The 21,180-nt window shown below is 34.3% G+C and overlaps 2 protein-coding genes across 26 annotated transcripts in view; one reads left to right on the plus strand and one right to left on the minus strand.

Annotated features, from left to right (window-relative positions):
- The window catches only part of DNAJC24 (DnaJ heat shock protein family (Hsp40) member C24), a 57,561-nt gene extending 51,779 nt beyond the window's left edge, over positions 1–5,782 (plus strand). For all 5 annotated transcript variants that reach the window (XM_078340800.1, XM_078340801.1, XM_017977978.4 and 2 more), the window contains exons 4-5: positions 1,124–1,192; positions 5,113–5,782. In XM_078340800.1, the coding sequence (XP_078196926.1) occupies positions 1,124–1,192; positions 5,113–5,243 (200 nt within the window). In that variant the 3' untranslated portion in view covers positions 5,244–5,782. The remainder of the gene's footprint in view (positions 1–1,123; positions 1,193–5,112) is intronic.
- Positions 5,783–7,193: 1,411 nt separating this feature from the next.
- The window catches only part of IMMP1L (inner mitochondrial membrane peptidase subunit 1), a 70,463-nt gene continuing 56,476 nt past the window's right edge, over positions 7,194–21,180 (minus strand). For all 21 annotated transcript variants that reach the window (XM_009007868.5, XM_078340794.1, XM_054241484.2 and 18 more), the window contains 2 exons: positions 8,215–8,325; positions 7,194–7,354 (listed from right to left, as the gene is read on the minus strand). In XM_009007868.5, the coding sequence (XP_009006116.1) occupies positions 7,286–7,354; positions 8,215–8,325 (180 nt within the window). In that variant the 3' untranslated portion in view covers positions 7,194–7,285. The remainder of the gene's footprint in view (positions 7,355–8,214; positions 8,326–21,180) is intronic.

A 21,180-nucleotide genomic window follows, 5' to 3' on the forward strand; every position in this document is an offset into this window, starting at 1 on the left:
GTTTTGCACATGTATCCCAGAACTTAAAGTATAATAATAATTTTATATATACATACACACACACACACACACACACACATTAAAAAAAAGAACAGTCAAATTGTGGGCTAGGGCTTCAACATATAAATTTGAGGGGGACACAGTTCAGTCAACAGCAACCCTCCTGAAGCTGATAAAGAAGACATAACTACTGTTTTAGAGATGAACAAACTGATACACCTACTGTTAGAAAGTTAGTAAAATATTGTAACTAAGGTTCAGATAGTTATTTTTATCCAACTCCACACTGCTTTCTTAGTTACATAATATCCGACAAAAAACAAACACACAAAAATCATTGCCCTGTTGCTTACAAAATAGTGGTCACTAGTAGATGGCAGAGAATCATCAAAATTAACTTCATGCTTTTCCATGTTGCATGGCTATGAAAAATGGGATTGATTTTGACTTAAAATTTATAAGAAATGCTATGCTCCAGATTTTTCAGTCAGCTGAAGTCAGGGTGCTTTAACACTGCTATCAAGAGTACTATTGCTGTCAGAGTACTAAATGAAGGTTTTTTTTTCTTTTTTTTTAATTGTACTTTAGGTTCTGGGTTACATGTGCAGATCATGCAGGATTGTTGCATAGGTACATACATGGCAAAGTGGTTTGCCACTTCCATCCCCGTCACCTATATCTGGCATTTCTCCACGTTCTCTCTCTCCAACCTCCCCATCCCCTGCTGTCCCTCCGCTAGCCCCCACCAACAGACCCCAGTGTGTGATGCTCCCCTCCCTTTGTCCATGTGTTTTCATTGTTCAACATTCACCTATGAGTGAGAATATACAGTGTTTGATTTTCTGTTCTTATGTCAGTTTGCTGAGAATGATGGTTTCCAGATTCATCCATGTCCCTACAAAGGACACAAACTCGTCGTTTTTTATGGTTACATAGTATTCCATGGTGTATATGTGCCACATTTTCCTTGTCCAGTCTATCACCGATGGGCATTTGGGTTGGTTCCAGTAAGTGGTAAGTTAGAATTGTAGTGACCAGGCTCGTGTTGCCTTTTTAGCATTCTTAATGATTACAATTAAAGTATCATGTTTTATAATTAAGTGTCATGTTTTATGTTTTACAGAAGATGATCTAAGAAGTATAGGACCAGTAGATGCTCAAGTATATCTTGAAGAAATGTCTTGGAATGAAGGTTGGAAACTTTTTTTCTCTTGACAACGTTAAAAAAACAGGAATTTTCTCTAAGGAAAAACACTCATTGGTATTTGGAATCTTACAAAGAAATAATAGTGTAGCTTTCCATATATGTGTGGTGAGTGTTTCTATTTGGAGTATTTCTGTTAATTATAAACTTTATTTATACTGATTGATGTCCTCCTATATGACTCATTCCAGTTATTTTTATATTCTAACTAGATGTTAGGATAAAGTTTCATAAGGGTCATTTTGTTTTTTACTTTAGTTTTTGCATTAGTTGTCTGTGTAGTATGGTAAATAATGTCAAACAAGATAATTTTTTTCATTCCTTTTAATGTTGACAAGATGAATTCCTATTAAAAATTTTTATTTTCTCTTTATATAAAATCATAAACTCTCAGGGCAGGGCTTTTAAGTTATACTTGGAGGCTTGATTTTTTTTTTTTTTAACTCTCACATACTGATTGTCTTGTAGGAGGAAAAGAGTATCTGTCATTCCCCTTGCTGCAACATGAAGTCATGTATTTTTGCTTTTCTGTTATTAAAATTTTAGAACTTAAATCCAGTATAGTTTCCCCATTCTTCTGATAGTTCCTCGATTGTTCTGGTTACACATCATTAAATTGGGAAGACACTCTTTACTAAATGGAAGCCTTGAGTACCATACTTACTTGTTTCTCTGAGCAAATGAAGAAAATCTTAATAATTCCTTGAATCTTTATATACTCTTAACCCTTTAACCTTACTGTTTGTTGAGCATGAAGTGTAGATTCCCTCAAGGTTTATAAAAGTCTGCAAATGGGTGTGGATAGGAAGAAGATAAAAATAGAGCCATCTGAAACCAAATTTACTTTTTAAATGGCAAATTCTTAACTTTGTGCCCCTATGAAGTGAGTCACAAGCCTTATTAACTTAGGAAGTCATGTGTTTGCCTTTGGTACCATTCTGCTCCCAACCCCTCAAGTGAAATCCTAGAGTAGAAATTTGGTGTATAGTTGGAAAAGTTGAGGTTTTGTGTAACTGGAGCTCCCAATGGTGGTGACAGTCTCATTAGAGTAAACAGGAAGAAATGCTACTGTGAAAACAATACACTAGTGACATAGACTTTTCACTACTAGTTTATGGAAGGGACACTCTAGAACATGTCATTTATCAGGGAGACTTGCCCAGCTGAAAAAATATATATGTGCATATGTATTATATACACATATGCGCTTTTAATTTTTTTTGCCAAATACACAGACTTCAAGGGACTAAATATGTTTTGAGTTATAGTTTGCACATGTATCCCAGAACTTACAGAATTTGAAAATATAATTTCTCTCTTTATCAACTGGTATGTATATTTATGTTTGTATATGTTTAATCTCAAATTAGTTCTTGCTATAGTTGATATGGGTAATATATTTTGTATATAGTAAGTGTGAAAATAGTGAAAACTGGTTTTTGTAATATTTTTAGCTTTTAAAATATAATAATATAATGTTAATATCTTAATTTCAAATGACAATATGGGGCTGGGATTCTGTAATCCCAGCACTTTGGGAGGCTGAGTTTGGAGAAATGCAGAGGTCAAGAGTTTGAGACCAGCCTGGGCAACATAGGAAGATTCTCAGAACAGACTGTGAGAATAGAAAACAAACAAACAACCATAGCAAGACTGCATCTCTACAAAAAAAAAAAAAATTAGAAAAATATAAAAATAGTTTAAAAAGAAAAAGAAGAAACATAATATGGATGAGTGGCTTAAGCATCTGTTCGATCAATAAATACATGGACTTTCTGATACAATGAAAATGCTAACATGTGGAAGGAAATATGCAACAAAAAAATCATGAAGCATTACCATCAATGTGTTATTTGTTCCTGGAACTCCTGAAGTAAACTTGACAGTAAAGAAGATATAGAAGAATCCCATCCATAGCCAATGAATTAGTAATAAGCAGATACAGTTAATCTTAAAAGTATATGACACCCTTAGATGCTCATTTAAATTAAGGCTTTTTATAACTGTAAAGATGGAAATGATTTTTCATGAGAGAAAATACTGAGCAATAGCTACCTGAAACCATTATTCTTGTAGGAATATTTAGAAATGAATCATAGAAGTTTTGAGCCAAATTTTTTTTTTCCAATTGAAAAGAGCAGTTTTGGCAGATGAAATTAAAAAGTGTGATCAACTAGGAAAGGAAAAATTTGTTTAAAGATCCCTTTAGGATCACTTTCAGAATACCCATGGAAGGTGAAGATCCGGAACAGGAGAAAAGTTCATCACACCCTGTGGGATAGACATACATAGCCACCCTACGGGTTGTCCGATCAAAGGACAGTATGAAATGATGCATTTTATTGTGCTTAAAGGCATATGTGAGCTGTTCAAATACTGAAGCTAACATTTACCCTTACAATTAGTCTGTTACATAGTTTGGTCATTTTGTTGACCTTCATTCAGAGTATTTAAAATGATTTCTGTAAAAATCACCACCTGGTTAAAAAAGCTTGATGGTAAATAATAACATAAGCAGAAATTTTAACAAGATGGGAATTTTTCAGTGAACATTAACATTTGGAGTCATCTATGACAAAACTCCCCAGTAGCCCATGGTGTTCTCTGTGTCATTTACCAAGCATATGTCAGCTCAAATTGTTTCTCATTGTTCACTGAGGTGGTAAAAAAACAAGGGGCTAGGGGAGATTTCACTTAGGAAAATCAATAGTTAGAATATGTACATTTTAAGACAATTTAATAATACTCACTTTGAAAACATGCTCTAGTACATACATGTTGGTTTAGACAGGGAAGATGTTTGCATTTTGAATTCAAGATTTTGTTTCTGTATGGAGAACAAAGGCATTGTAAAGAATAAAAAGCTGAATTAGGTGAATGAATTCATTTTCCTTACTGATAAAAAAAAACATAAAGTAGGCTTATTTGTCAGTTTTTCTAAGGCTGAACTTGATAGGGTGCAGGTATAAGACAGTTGAATTTTTCTGTTTTTTAAACTACATATGATGATCTAAATATTAATCAGATTTGATAATTGAATGAAGATATCTGATTGTATAAAGACTTATTTATCTTTAATAATCAATTATGATAGTGGTAAAATAATGTGATTGATAGGTTATTTTTCTTTGAAAGTTACTTCTCAGAGACAGTAAAATGGAATGACCAGTGGATCAGAGATTCTTTAAGTCAAAGGGCACAAGCATTTCAACCTCCCAGGAAAATGATACACTTAACATTTCCACGATTAGGAGCCTAAGTATTGCAATGTACTGCCTCCTTTGGGCATCTCACTTCAGCATTTTGTTGATTCATGTATCATTTGTAAACACTGAACAAACAGAAACACACACATACCTCCACAGGATTGGGGAAAAAAAAAAAAAAAACATGGTGTTGTGTTTATAGAATTACATCAGGATTCTTGAAATACTGTGACCCTAGAAGAGAAAGTATCCAGATCTTGCATTTGATAAACAGCCTAGTTTTCTTTAAAGGATCGACTTCCGGCAAAAGCATCATGCTCCTTAACAGTGAGAGAGATAGGGCTGTTTTTCTTTTTCCTTCATTGTTCTATTTTAGATAAATACATTGTTGAAAAGAATAGAAAACTTCAAGTAATTTTCATGGTTTGCTTCTGAGCATGCCCTCTCCTCCCCAAATCTTTGGACTTTTATTTAATTCATAGCTTCAGTCCATCTCCTCTACAGAGATCCTTTGGTAGGTAATTTTTAGAAACACTGCCCCTTTCAAGAAACTTTTCCCAATTCTCCTTTAAATACACTTTATCTTTACTGAGATTCTTTCTTTCGTTTTACAATTGCTATTGAATAAACTGTACTTTTTAAGGGTATTAGTGATGTAGTTACTTAGTAGTCTTTGAAACATTATTTTCTTTTCTTTTGCAGATGATCACTCTTTTTATCTGAGTTGCAGATGTGGTGGAAAATACAGTGTTTCCAAGGATGAAGCAGAAGAAGTTAATCTGATTTCTTGCGATACCTGTTCACTAATTATAGAACTCCTTCATCATAACTAAAATTGTTCACAAGTTGAAATGCTTTAACTGTGGTATTTAGACATGATGAGAGGCCAGTGAGCATTGTCCATTCAAGGAAATGGATTCTTTTTTTCTTTTTTGTCAACCCTATTATTTGCAAAGAAAATATACAATTATCAAGCAGAGACCACCTCAGATTAATAGAGAATGATTATAATTATTTATGTATAATTTGTATTCATAAGTTGTCACAAAAAAAGATTTGGATTGTATTTGGTGAATTCCCATCTGAGGACTTTATTATTTCATTTTTTTTCCTTGACACAAAATAAGAATTTTTCTCTTTCCTAATATTAGCATGTCTCTGCTTTTAAGTGGGTAACCGTATCATATTCCTTTATAGTTACTAAGTTTCCGATCTAACAGATAATGTTTCTAGTTGCTAATGTTATAGGCCTGTTGTACACCTAGAATCTTTGTGAATAACATGAGGCCAGTTTTCCCATAAGGAAGGGCTGGTTGTGGATATTCATGAAGTTATTTCAAAGTTAATAAAGACAAAATGGCAAGTGTAGAAAGTGTTGACTCCAATCTTGGCCCTTTATTTCCAAAGCTTGTAAACACTACCATCTTTAAATTTAAATGTAATTTAGGAAATGGAAGTTTTTTTTAATTTTTATTTTTATTTCTTTTTCTAAGACAGCCTCTCACACTGTCACCCCAGCTGGAGTACAGTGCATGATCTCGGCTCACTGTAACCTCCGTCTCCTGGGTTTAAGTGATTCTGTGGCCTCAGCCTCCCGAGTAGCTGGGATTACAGGCGCCCACCACCATGCCCATCTAAATTTTGTATTTTTGGTAGACATGGGGTTTCAGCATGTTGGCCAGGCTGGTCTCAAACTCTTGACCTCAGGAGATCTACGTGCCTCGGCCTCCCAAATTGCTAGGATTACAGGTGTGAACCACTATGCCTGGCATCACTTTTGTTAGTAGAGACGGGGTTTCATCATATTAGCCAGGCCGGTCTCAAACTCCTGACCTCAAATGATCTGCCCACCTCAACCTCCCAAAGTGCTGGGATTGCAGGCATGAGCCACGTGCCCAGCTGGAAGTTTTAAAAAGAATGATTTGAAATCGGTGCATTATTTTCCTTTTTTATTTTGGAGTGTTAAGATACAGTACTGGGGCAAGGCATGATGGCTTACACCTGTAATCCCAGCACTTTGGGAGGCTAAGGCAGGCAGATCACCTTTGGTCAGGAGTTCTGGCCAACATGGTGAAACTCCATCTCCACTAAAAATAATTCTTCAAAAAATTAGCCAGCCATGTTGTTGTGTGCCTGTGGTCCCAGCTACTCTGGAGGCTGAGGCATGAGAATTGCTTGAACCCACGAGGCAGATGTTGCAGTGAGCTAAGACTGCACCACTGCACTGCAGCCTGGAATACACAGCAAGACTCTGTCTCAAAAAAAAAAAAAAAAAGATACAGTTTTAATGCTTATATTTATGAAGGAGTCATTGCACTGCTGCTATGATGAAATGAACTTTATTATAAAGTATTACTGACTATAGCTGACTATAGATGGCATATGCCTTAAAGATGTATTTTTCTGTGTATTTAATATTCTGTATACAGTATAAGTCAGAACTCATTTAAATAACTTTAAGGGATTTTACTTAATTTCAAATGAGTGGGATGAGCAGTAGCTAAGCAGCTTTTTATCAAATCTGGCATTGTTAGATTGAACTTAACAATAGTTACTACTCTGACTTGTAAATGTAGCTGCTAAAGAATAAGGTATATTTAAGAAGAGTAGCATAACAAGAATTCAAAAGTCAGATAGTCATCCAGGTTCCTCCTCCCAAAATATTTTTGCATCATAAATTTAGATGACTTTTAGGATTACATTTTTATCCATATATTTTGAACAGAACCTGCAAAGTGTGTGTTGAGTATTCTTTACATTTAACAGTTAAAAACAACTAAAACTGAATAGCAAATAGTTTATTGGTAAGTACATGGTTTCAACAGGAGTAATAAATTCACATGAACAGGAAACAAGTCAAAATAATAAATGCTTACTAATCATCAGAAAATCTGTGGCCATTAGGGCTGGCACGTAAAAATCCAAAATCACTCAGAGGCCAAATCTGTAAAATCAAAATAAGGTTGAAGACAATTAGTAAAAGTAATGTCACAGTATCATCATATTCCCTTTTGCTATCTGTCCCTTTTCTCTATGCCAGATAAACACTTCTCCTTACTCATCAATCAAGAATAAAATTTACTACATCAAAGACTTGAGAAAATAAACTTATATGTATGTATGTTTAAACTCCAAAGTTTGGAACTCAAACATTATACATGAAATTATATGTGTGTGGTGTGTGAATATGTATGTCTGAATATATGGTCTGTGTTTTCTTTTACTACTTTGAAATAAGAGTTAACTGTGTACTTTCAACCCCTTAGGTTGAAATGGCATCCATTTAAATGTAAAGAATCCTGTAAATTATCCAACAGCTCCATGTAGTCATGTGTTTTTCTCCTTACTGCCTGTGATAAAAAGGAGGGGCCCGTGAAAACAATAATCTTCCCTAACAATAATGAATTCACGGTAAATCTATGACTAACAGTACTCAACCAGGGTATCCACATATTATAGGTAGTTTGAACCTAGACCATTCTTCTGTACATACTTATTAAAATATGCCCAGGATGTGAACATGGTTTTAACGAGTTGTACAAGAGAAAATTGAATTTTTAGAAATTCAAATTAAAGTTTTCTGAGGCTACAGCTAATATGGATTTTATTATTATCTGTATAGGAGCAGGGGCAATGGGGGAATAATAGTTTGCATATAGCTATTAAGGCCAACAGGTTCATAAAATGTATTCAATGCAACAGTTAAGTATTACTGACAGCCTGAAGATTTTCAGAGATCATTTTGAGAGAAACTTTTTTTCTAGCTCAGAAAATAAACCTTACATTTTAAGCAGAAAATGGTACCTTAAAGAAGATTCGTCCTCTTATTAGTCCATATGGAATAGGTCCATAGTACCTGGAATCTGTAGAATTCTGTAGATTATCACCTTCTAACCAAACATGACCTGTTGGCACCTAGAATTAGAGAAGAAATGCAGCCCTTTAAAAAAATAAAACCTAATTTGGGTACTATAATTTAAAAGCACGAATTCAGAGGTAGGGAGACATGTCCTAAGGTTCTCTTTTATAGAATAGATACAAATCCTAAGATTGCATGTTTGCTTTTATTTCTTTCACAATAAAATAACTTTTACTAAATATCAAAGCTTTCAACTTTTTAAAAGACCTATCTTTTTTCGTCATATGGTTCCCAAATATTAATTTGTTATACAAACCCCAAACTGAGGTTATAAGAGATCAAAACAGTGTGACAGGATCATTAATTTAATAGACTTCAAAAGAGGTCATTAGGATGCTGACTGAAAATGTGCCCTTATGTCTCAATAACAGCATAAGCAGGACACCACTCACTCAGCAACATCCTGGGGCCAATACCAAGGCCAGACCTATTAGAATGCTCATGATGAACTAAATGGTAATTGATTGTGACATCAATTACAAATAATCTCATCATTTTATTGGAGTGGGCTTGTCAGAATTCTAATTAAGATCCCTGTTCTGCCTTTGTACAGGCCATATCTTCAATGCATTATACTTCAATAATGACCATGAAGAACCAGAAGGACCTATTATAAAATCATCAGTTGTAAAATTAATGATGGTGACCTTCTCCTAAATGAAAAGACTATCTCCTATAATGTTCTATGTATAAACTGGTAAGTAACAACATTTTTACTGAGTGACAATCATAAGCATATTTAGAACAGAATACACTGCTTCTTTTTTTAAAGCTGCCTTCAATATGAGACATTTGCTTATTACTATCTGTTCAATAAACAAACTAAAAAACTTAATTTTCCAGCAACAATCTTTAAAATTGCTTTTTAAAAGTTTTTTTTCACAGTTTTGTTATCTAAGACAGTTGAGTTACTGACCAGATCAAAATGATCTCTGTATGGGGAAGGAATTTATTTTCACTATTCTTTTGACCAGTTTAATTTATAAACCTTATATGAATAAAAATATCACTGCTGGGTTTAACAAGAGATAACGCAACTTTTTTTAATCTCATAAATTACCTTCTTGAAAAGTAAATGTATACAAGAATGTAAAATTTGGATTTCATGTACATAAGCGACTTTAAGATTCTGGAAGGTTTTATGTACAAATATTTGCCAAAAACCTTCAAATTAACTCTGTATTTTGATACATTTAAATGTTAAATTTATTTGTTGAAAAAGGACATAAGTTTACTGAAGGAATATCAGAGAGTATATGATCATTCACTTTATTAATGGAACTAGTTTGTCCAAGGGCCAATAGCAAGGCCACTTCCTCGCTATCTAATAAAATAGACATATGTGCAGTGAAGCATAAGACTGCTCTAATAGAAAAATGTGTACATCACAGTCATCAAAAAAGGAACAAAACAGTGAATTTGGAAAAGCGAAATGTAACATTCTTAAGTGTTATTTTGATAAATCTATAAGGTGAACATCTTTCATGTTTAAATTTCCATAGTTTCTCCCTAAAATGTGCTTTTTCCTGAGTTCTAAAAACAGGTAACGTATATGAATAAATAAAAACATGTAGTTATGGACACCAATAAAAGAAAAATATTCTACAAACTAATAAGGCAACATACTAACAATCTAGGGATACCTTTGTCTGACCATCCCATTGATGATAAACCAAGACCTGTGATCATCTCTTCATGAAGCTTTCCCTAAACTTGCCTGCCCATACCAACTTGATTCTTTCCAGCACTTAACATAAAGTCAGCCTTGCTTGGGGCCCTACATTATAACCTTTATTATTATTATTCCTTTTAACCTGCTTGGCTTTTCTGTCAGTTTTTACTATTTTATACCAGAATAAACCAACAGACAGTAATGCTATGATTTTATTTTATTCAGTGTTAATGACTTTTATTACATTATAGTTTGGTGCAAAAGTAACTGCAGTTTTTGCTGAAAAAATACATTTAATGGCAAAAACCGCAATTACTTTTGCACCAACCTAACAATTTTTGCCAATCTGCCTGGTGAAAAATAGTATCGTTGTCTTATGAGTGAGGCTGAATCTGTTTTCATGTTTAAGAGGCATTTTAAATACTAGGGAGATTAGCCCTTTGTGGTACAAGTGGCAAATATTCCCAGTTTATCATTTCTTTTATCAGCCTTTGCTTTCATGTCTTCTGAATTTTGAGTCTTTGTTAGAAAGGTTTCTTTTTTTACATTTAACTATTTTATTCTTTGGGAGTACGTCCTGACAAATGGCTATAAGGCTTGGATGAATGTTTTTAATTTTGTAGGTAAACGACATAAGTTTACTGAAGAAATATCAGTAAATATTCCTGATGTTTGTGAATAATGACTGATTTAGTACCTTGGTAATATTTTTCAGTGCATTTATTTGATTGTAGTGTGTTTTCTGATTGTATTTAATATCCAGTGGATAGTCTGTGCCTCCTTTATATAAGTCTTATCTACGTGTATTATATAACACAGCATTCATACATTTATCACAAATATTTTTCCCAATCTATTTTTTATCTTTTTATATTTATTATGTTCCACAAAGCTTTTAGTATTTTATACAGTATTTACTTTTATATCCATATGCTTTCTTAAAAAATGATTTTAATTATTTACAGCACCTAAACCAAAAGTGGAATTCAAATATTTGCTGGTGGTTAAGTACTTGTAAATACAAATTCTTTGAAAGCACAATGATAACTGCCATTGGCTAGGTCACTTTTGTAGCAGTTAGGACCTGAGTTTATTTAAAATTAGCAATATACAATGAAGTATCATCTCTGGAGTAATTTCTTTTTTTTTTTTTGAGACAGCCTTGCTCTGTTGCCAGGCTGCAGTGGCATAATCTTGGCTCACTACAACATCTGCCTCCTGGGTCAAGCAATTCTTCTGCCTCAGCCTTCCAAGTAGCTGGGATTACAGGCACCATACCACCACACCCAGCTAATTTTTATATTTTAGTAGAGACAGGGTTTCACCATGTTGGCCAGGCTGGTCTTGAACTCCTGACCTTGAGCAGTCCACCTGACTCCACCTCCCAAAGTGCTGGGATTGCAGGCATAAACCAACGCACCTGGCCATCTCAGGAGTAATATAATTAACAACTAGAGAAAGGAATCTTCTAAAAGAAACCTAGAACATATCACCAGGAGCCTTTCATTTGATACTTAGCCTTTACTAAATTAGAAGTACTAAACTTTGATATTTAGTCAAGGAAAAAGAAAGAGGTTCAAATATGAGACATGCTAACTCCTCATTACCTGAAATCCATACATGTTAATGACCATGCATCCATTTACAGTAAAAGAATAATGGACTTAACATTTTATGTACTACACAAATCAAGGAAACAGCTTTATCACTGATGTTACCTTTAATCTAACAAGATCTCTATAAACAAGAAAACCTCTTAAGTACAGATCTTTTAAAATCAAAGCAGTTACCTTTGCTGACCCACCTCTCTATAGATTACATGTTGAGTATCTCTTATCTGAAATGCTAGAGACCGGAAGTGTTTCAGGTTTCAGATTTAGATTTTGGAATATTTGCACATACACAAGATATCCTGGGGAAGAGACCCAAGTCTAAACACAAAATTCATTTTTCATATACACCTTATACATGTAGCCTGAAGGTAATATTATACAAAATTTTTAATTTGTGCAAGGAACAAAGTTTTGATTATGACTCATCATGTGAAATCAGATGTGGAATTTTCCACTTGTGGCATCACACAGACGCTCAAAAAGTTTCAGATTTTGGAGCATATTGGATTTCATGTTTTTGGATTAGGGATGCTAAACCCATACTCAGTCTACCAGTAAAAAATCATGTTCGAAATTACTCCCCCTTTAAAATATATGATTTTTGGTATAGGGGAAAAGAGAGAATACTTTCTTTCACTTTAAAAATTAACTTTATAGAGATATATTTCATACACAGTAAAATTCACCTGTTTTAAGTTTTGACACAAGTTTTGAAAAATGTACACACTCATCTAACCACAACTACAATAATACAGGATATTTCTTCCATGCTGACAACTTCCCTTCTGTCCCTTTGTAGTCAATTTCCTATTGCCAATCCGAGACCCAGTCAACTAGTGATCTGCTTTCTGTTACTAGAGACTAGTGCCTGTTGCTGAATTTCATATAAATGGAATTACAAAGTACCTATTTTGTGTTTGCCTTATTTATTTAGCAAGTTTTTATGATGAATCTATCTTGTATGTAAAAGTCATTTATTTTTTACTGCTGAGAAGTATTCCATTGTAAACCACAATGTTTATCTATGAACTTGGTGATGGGTTGTTTGCAGTTAGGTGCTATTAAAAATAAAGCAGTATGAACATTCAACATTCACATACAAGTCTCATTTCTTTTCAGTAAATATCTAAGGGTGGAATTTTGGGTCATCACTAAGTCTGTGTTTAACCTTAAAGAAACTACCAAACTTTTTCAAAGTGATAATATTTTTACTCCCAACAACCAATGTATGACTGTGCTCCTGCTGTTCAACAACCTCTCCAGCACTTGGTATTATCAGTTTTTAAAATGTTTTGACATTCTAGTAGGTGAAGGATATTAAGTTGTGGTTTTAATTTGCACTTCTCTGACGAAAGCATTTTTTCCATTGTGCATACTAGTAGTATCTTTCATGAAGCATCTATTAAAATATTTTGGCCATTTTAAAAATGGGTTATCTTCTTATTCGTTGTACCAGTCCTTTATTTACCATGGGTAGAAGTCCTTTGATGGAACTGCATATATTTTCTCCCAGTCTGCATTTTTTTAAAGACGTTTTTAAAGCAAAAGTTTTTAATGTTACCAAGGTCTAATTCATAATTTTTTTCCTACTGTGTTTTGTGCTTTTGGTGTCCTAAGAAATCTTTACTTGCCTCTAAATTATGAACATATTATACTATATTATACAAGTTTTATAGCTTTAGCTTTGATTAGATATGTGATACATTTTGAGATAACTTCTGTGCATGATGTGAAGTATTTGTTACATCTATTTTTGTTTCCTTTTTTTCTCCTTTCTACTGGATTATTTTTTGAATTCCATTTTGTTTCTTTGGTTGCCATATTTAATATAGATCTTATTCTTGAAGTTGTTACTCTAGGGTTTACAATATGCATCACTAATCTCAGTCCACCTTTTCTTAAGGTATAGCTATCTTCACATACCACTTCATGTAAGATAAGAAAGAAAAGAATTTTGCAGCAATATATCTTTCATCCTTATCGGTGAATAAAGAATTCTGGATTGACAGTGTATTCCCCACCTAACACTTTAAAAATTTCATTTTATTGTCTTCTTGCTGTTTCTTATAATAGATCTGCAGAAATTCCTTGTTCTTAGTTGCAATACATTTTTCTCTGGTTGTTTTTAAGATTTTCTCTGTCTACCCTGGTTTGGTTTTCTTTGTATTTATTTGGCGAGAACTTCTTTCTGTACTTCTTGGATCTTTGATTTATCATTTTGATCAAAATTGGGGAACATAAATGTATAGATCACCTTCTTTTCTACTCACTATCCTGGGGCTACCATGGCCTTCATGTTAATCTGCTTAACCTGTCCTATAGGTTATTCATTGTTTTTCCTCCAGACTTTTTCCTTTCCTTCAGTTTGTATAATTTTCATTGATGCATTTTCAAATTCCCTGATCTTTTCTTTTGTAGTTTCTAACCTACTACTGTAAAGACCATCAAGTGTATTCTTAAGCTCTAGAAATTTCATTTGGTTCTTTCTTATACCATTTATTTCCTCAATATGTTCATCTCTTGCTCTTCAAAAACAGTTATAATTGGTGTTTTAGAGTGTTTGCTAATTCCATAATTTCTGTCATTTCTGGGTCTATTTAACTGATTTACCTTTGATTATGAGTTACATTTTCCTGCATCTTCACATATCTGGTAATTTCTGATTAAACTGGACATTCATTTGCTGAGTAGATTTTGTCTGTTTTTATAGTGTCAAATGTTGAGGGGTCTGGTTTCTGTGAGGTAGTCATCTTATTCCTTTCAAGCCTTGTTTATAAGCCTGCTAGGTTGGGCCTCTATCTTATATTTTATTCTAAGGACTATTCTAGCCCTACTACTAAGGCTTGATTTTTCCAGAATCTCTACTGAATGTTCTGGATATCAACAAGAGCTATCCACACTGGCTGGTCAGAACACAAATGTCTCTCAGCTCTGGGTGAACTCTGGGAGTTTTTTGGCTTACAGCTCCCCAGTAGTCATACATTGCTCAGTCTCTTAAGTTCCACCATAAACAGGCACAATTTAGTATGGAGCCCAAAAGACAAGGGAATATCTACATAGATTTCTGGAGATCTTTCTGTAGCTCTTTCCTCCATGGCAGTTGAATCCACAAATCTCAACCATTTAAGCATCTCCAATCTTTACAACCCCAAACTTTGTCTCCTCAACTCAGCAAGACCACCTGTACTTGGCTTCAATTTCTCTTCCTTACACTGTTACCTGAAAACTGCTTTAAGACAGAAGTTAGGGCAAGTAAAGGCTTATTTCGTTGACCAGCTATTCCATCAGTGCCAGAAGCATATGTTCAAAATTACCTAATTGAAAAAATTTTTTGTTCTTTGACACAAAATCTCGCTCTGTCGCCCAGGCTGGAGTGCAGTGGTGCAATCTTGGCTTACTGCAACCTCCGCCTCCCAGATTCAAGTGATTCTCCTCCTGCAGCTCCCTGAGTAGCTGGGATTATAGGCATGCACCACCATGCCAGGCTAATTTTTACATTTTTAGTAGAGATGGGGTTTCACCATGTTGGTCAGGCTGATCTTAAACTCCTGGCCTCAGGTTATTTGCCTGCCTCGGCCTCCCCATGTTCTGGGATTACAGGCATGAGCCACTGCACCAGGCCCTAAAATATTTTTTTTAGCATACTTTGTAATTTTGTATATAAAGAAAATTATTTCAGTGAAGATTAAAATTTTTGATGTGTGATGTGTGCTTTGGCATCTCCATCTTGTGTCCCCTTCAATGGAGTCTTCCCTTTCCCTATCAAAATCTCTGGAAAAAGATTTGCCAAACTTAGCATGCAATTACGTACAAACAAGGAAGTTCATTATGGTATTGTCTGCATCTCAAGATTGGCAATGGTATAAATGTTCCTCAATAGGCAGAGGTTAAATAAAATATCTTTCACTTATATATTAGTAAATAGCCAGTAAAAATAAATACATAAAACTAATGAAAAGATTTCCATAAGACACCCAGTGAAAAAAATAAGTTACAGGGCAATGTGTATAAATGTAAAAGATTTAAAATATATATTTCAAAATATACATTTTTATGGCCAGTGCATACTATTTAGGTAACTTAAAGTATATATATATATATGTATACATACACAGAGTTTTATGTGTGTGTCTTAAAATGCAAAATGCTTAACCCCTTCAGTGGTGTAATTTTAAAAAAGGAAACATCCTTTATGATGCAGGATAGGGGGAGCTTGTTGAATTTTTTTAAAAGGTGGTTTTGGGTTGGGTTTTTTTTTGTTTTGTTTGTTTTTGGTAGTCTGGAAAGAGAGTGACCTAACTTCTTATCCATATAGGATATGCTTCTTTGTATAGTTCAAGTCACTTACTTGTACTACACAATTAGCTGTACTGTCATCAAATCTATAGATGACTAAAATATTAGTCTAGCCAAGAACACATTTAAACAAACATACAGTAAAACTTTATGGTTTGGGTCAGAAACATAATACCTGACTTTTCTGGTATGGAATGAGGCAAGGAACAGAACAAACATTTCCTTTTTAACTTTAAACACAGTCATTGTCTGTTACATTAACCAACTAGTTGTCAATAAGTTGAAAATTCAAACCGGATAATAGAAAAAGAATTATATAGCAATATAATAAAATATGAACAGGATAAGATGGCAGATTAACATGTATTTTTCCTTCCTTTTTTGTGCTCACAGAGAATAAAATGTGTTGTTTTTTTTTTTTTAAGCTATGATAACTTTACAACTGAGGCTGAAAAGCACTCTAATAAACTCATTTATATTAAATGTTTTGCAAATGGCCCAAAATGGAAATCCCTAATTCTTTGTTCATTACTTCTCATAATCAAAACTTTTAAGTTGGATTAATTTTGTACTCTTCTAAATATGCCATGCCATTTTGAATGAATGCATAAGACTGAATAATATATGAATATATTTTCATGAATGCCATAAACTGTTTTTACTTTTGCCCAAACCTGAATTCTCCATGTGTCTCAGATATAGCTAACTTCACAGCTAAATTTTAAGGCATTACAGGGACCTTTAAATCATTCTTGTTTTTCCTTTCTATGTCAGAGGTTTACTTCCTAAGCTATGATAAAACCTAATCTCAGGGCTGGACAAAAGAAGCCTCTAGTTCTCAGCTATATTTACTGAGGTCTAGTTAAGTGCCTCCTTTTTAGTACAAGCAACAAATGTAATTGCCTCATGACCTGTGGGTGTCCATTTAACAAAAGAGGCTTTTGTGAGGCAATCCACAGGTGTTACCTTTCTTGATTCCGGTGAACTATGATGAAAGAGTCCACAATATCAAATAACACATTTACTAAACAATCGAATTCACTTATTTGATTAGGAAAACAATATCTAATTAAGAAAATTTCTGGCTAAAAAATATTTGTATATTTGACCTTCAAAAGTTTCAAAAACCAGAAAATCCTAAGAACAGACTGATTTTTTAATTAACACTTTATTTGCCATATATTTTATAATTTGCAACCAGCAATGGTAGGGTTTGCATTGGCCCTACCTATTGATCGTACTTCTTTAATGGTTCTTCTAAAATGACTACAAAGAAAAGTAAAAAATAGTCATTAAAGAAACAAACATAAATTATGAGGCAAGGTGAGGAACAAAGTCTAAAAAATTTTTTTAATAATTATTTTTTCATTTTCCTGTAATGTACAGGAAAAAGAGAGCATACACATTTTATGAAAGCTGTCAGATCAAAGTCTTTTTTGCTTGTTTTTGGTAAAAACAAATGAGAGTGATAGATCAATGATACTCTAGTCTCTAAAGTATGTCATTTTGCATACATTTCAAATATTTTGTGTCTAATGGGATGAGTGAGCTATAAAATGCATAATTCCCTCGACTATGAAAAAAGTGTATACAATGAATGTATTTTCAAAAGATGACATTTTAGACCAAAAATTAATACTGTGTAATTGTTTTTTATCTTATTATCTAACAATAAAGCAGTATCAAGTGAAGTTACTATACCTACTATGTGGCCAATGTATGTTCTGCTTAATCATGACTTACATAACCAAAGTGTGGCCGCAGTAAGATCCTATGCACACAAACTACTAGAGATATTATTTGAAAATGAAATAATTTATTAATATTGTACTAAAAAGATCTCATAAAACCCAGTTTGATTCATGTAACAGCAAAATTAGAAGCACCATCAGTAAATCATTGTCGGTATTTACCCTTCCTATAATGCCAGCAGAAGCTACAAACAAAAACACATATAAAAAGTGAAGAATTAAATTTCCTGAGATATAATAAATACAAGAGGCTTTTAGAACACAAAGGTAAGAAAACATTAATCTTTAATTTTTAAAAATGGAAGTGTCTCAAGTGTCAGTTATGGATATCTACTCAAGAAACAGTTTTACTTACATTCTGTTTTCATTGTCATTCTCCTCACCCTAACTACTTGCCCACATTCTGTCTACCTGAGCTAATTAAGGCAGAGGAGTATCTGGAATCCTGATAGAAGTCCTTCCAAATGCTAGATGCATGATAAGGGATGACATTTATAAGGACCAGGCACAGAATAGTTAATACACTGATTATTTTATTTTTATTTATTTATTTATTTTTGAGACGGAGTTTTGCTCTTGTTACCCAGGCTGGAGTGCAATGGTGCGATCTCGGCTCACCACAACCTCCGCCTCCTGGGTTCAGGCAACTCTCCTGCCTCAGCCTCCTGAGTAGCTGGGATTACAGGCACGCACCACCATGCCCAGCTAATTTTTGTATTTTTAGTAGAGACGGGCTTTCACCATGTTGACCAGCATGGTCTCAATCTCTTGACTTCATGATCCACCCACCTTGGCTTCCCAAAGTGCTGGGATTACAGGCTTGAGCCACCGCGCCCGGCCTACACTGATTATTTTAACACATACTGTTTCCATGTGTTTCTGCTTCCTTTTCTCCCTTTTAAAATTCCGCCTCATTACTATCCTATCTACATCACTGCTGGAGTACATTATTGCCCTTCCCTCCTTAAAAATAGCGCCACCTTACATTCATAGTCAGTGATCACCAAAGAGGAATTTACACAAAAGTTTCAGTAGGCTACACCAATAGCATTGGGGTTTGAGTAAGGGGTATGCTTTTTACTAACAGGTTCTCTTTCATTATTGAACTTATACCTGCTGAGTAGGTTTAAAGCTTAGTCTAAGGCTTGACTTGCTCATTTCTCATGGGATTGCAAGATAAGCACTTTCATCTTCTCCCTAAGCTTTCAGTACCTCCATCTAGCCTGAATAGTAACCTCTGGTGTGTTGTTTAGGATAGTGGTTAAAAATAGTCCACACAGTCACACATAGTCCTGAGTTCCAAATATAGCTCTGCATACTGGTTAAGTACCTTGGACAAGTTATTTAAACCTCATTTATACAACTGAGACTAATAAATACCTTACAGAAGTACTATGAGAACCAAATGAGGTAAGACTTCTAGCACCCAGGAAGAAGTCAGTAAGAGCACTTACTCGCAGTTTGCCATTGTGAATGATGTCTACTGGGCTTTCTTTGTCCCTAGTTTCCTAGGCAGTCTACCCAGATCTCTGCAAAGTTAACTGTGCTTTGCTATTTTAATTATGAGTCAGTACCATATCAATTATGCCACCTGATTTAATGAAATTCAGCTTTTAAGATAAAATCTTCCTAGATTAGCAGTCAAAACTAACATTTTTTTTTTCCAAGATGGAGTCTTGCTGTGTTGCACGGACTGGAGTGTAATGCCATGATCTCAGCTCACTGCAACCTCAGCCTCCCAGGTTCAAGATATTCTCCTGCCTCATCCTCCCCAGTAGCTGGGATTACAGGACGTGCCACCACACCCAGCTAATTTTTGTATTTTTAGTAGAGACGGGGTTTCACTGTGTTTGCCAGGCTGGTTTCGAACTTAAATGTGCATCTTCAGAAAGCAATGTTTATTAAATATTGAATGCTTAGGCCCTTCAAGCATCTACTTCTTCAGAACCATTTACCAACTAGTCAGAATGTAGGGGATGGAGAATAGGGTTGGGACTGAAGCCAGTTTATAGGCCTTTCTATCCACGCCTCCCAATACTATTGTTCCAGTCTTTTACTTCTTTCTCTCTGTAAATACAGTGTTACCTGCTATTTAGGGATCTGTATTTAAAAGAAGCATTTTATATTCTCATTCACTTTAATACAGCTTGATCTACATAGCTGCTCTCCTTACAGAGGATGAGCCCAACTTAATTCAACAAAGGGTATTTCAGAGTGTAGTAGAAAATGGTGTTAAGTATTACAATAATGAGTTTGCTCATGCTCTCAGAAAAAGTTCTAAACAGTAAATCAGATGCATACTGCACACAATATGTACTAACATGTTGCCACCAGAAGTTTTATTCCTGGCACTCTACTTAATTCTTCCCAAAATCCAAACTCATCCTTTATGGATTTTTTTGCTACAGATGAATCTCTGTAGCTCTTTTCAGTCTCCTGTTGCTATGCAGAGCTGCTTCATATAGAGATTGGCTAGAAAAACAGATTTATATCGAAAGGGTATTAGAAATAGATTATCAGTAGAAAAGTAGCCATATTTCAAAAAAGAAATGATTAAAATTAAATATGTCGGTCTTTTTGTACTTAATGTTACTGATGCAGCTTTTTAAAACAGGCATTGTTGAATATATCTGACAGACACTTCTGTTTGTGTTTTACTCATAAAAATACAACTCTAATGTATCAAACCCAGCAGATTATTTAGAATAAAATCTAGCTTTGTGAATGCAAAATTGCAAAATATGCAGGTGGATGACAGATGACATTTTTTAGCGATGATGCAGATACAAAGAGAAGTTGAAGCTTTTTAAGAAGTAAGAGTGATCTAGGGGCTAAGCGCATCAAAACATTGTTTTGACTAAGAGAGAAAAATAGACTGTGGACATGAAGGAGGGAATAGCAAAGCATCCAGATGTCATTTGGGGAAAGCAATGCTTTTTTGCTACTTATTATAAAATTTAATTGCCACAGTATTAATGTAAAATATAATCTACCTTAAAATTATTAGACTTCTGTACTTGTCCAAAATTGTATATATCTTCTTTCCATTTCCCAAATTAACATTCTCCCCCAACAACCCTATTTTCTTGTACCACCGATCCTGTGGCAAGAACTAACAACTTGGGTGTCATTTTTAAGCCCTTTGATTCCCTTTCTTCCAGCATCCAATCTTGTCAAGATTATTTCCTTAATCTTTCTGCAATCTTTGTACTTGTTTTTATTCTCAATGTTATTATCTCAGTTATGCCTCACTCACAGCCTATTAACTGGTCTCTGCCTCCAGGCTCTCCTACGCCTAGCCATCCTCTATTTAAATCTACACTAACATGAGAATGGACTCACAGAAACTAAATAAAAACTAAGCCTGATCATGTTATCCCTGTGCTTGAAATATAAAAGGTACTGAGCCTTGTTTACTTTTATTTTTAAGGATGGGGTCTTGCAATATTTCCCAGGTCGACCTTGAGCTCCTGGGTTTAAGACATCCTCCCACATAACAGACTACCCATGCTTGGCATC

This window comes from Callithrix jacchus, chromosome 10 (assembly GCF_049354715.1).
Source record: "Callithrix jacchus isolate 240 chromosome 10, calJac240_pri, whole genome shotgun sequence".
NCBI lineage: Eukaryota > Metazoa > Chordata > Mammalia > Primates > Cebidae > Callithrix > Callithrix jacchus.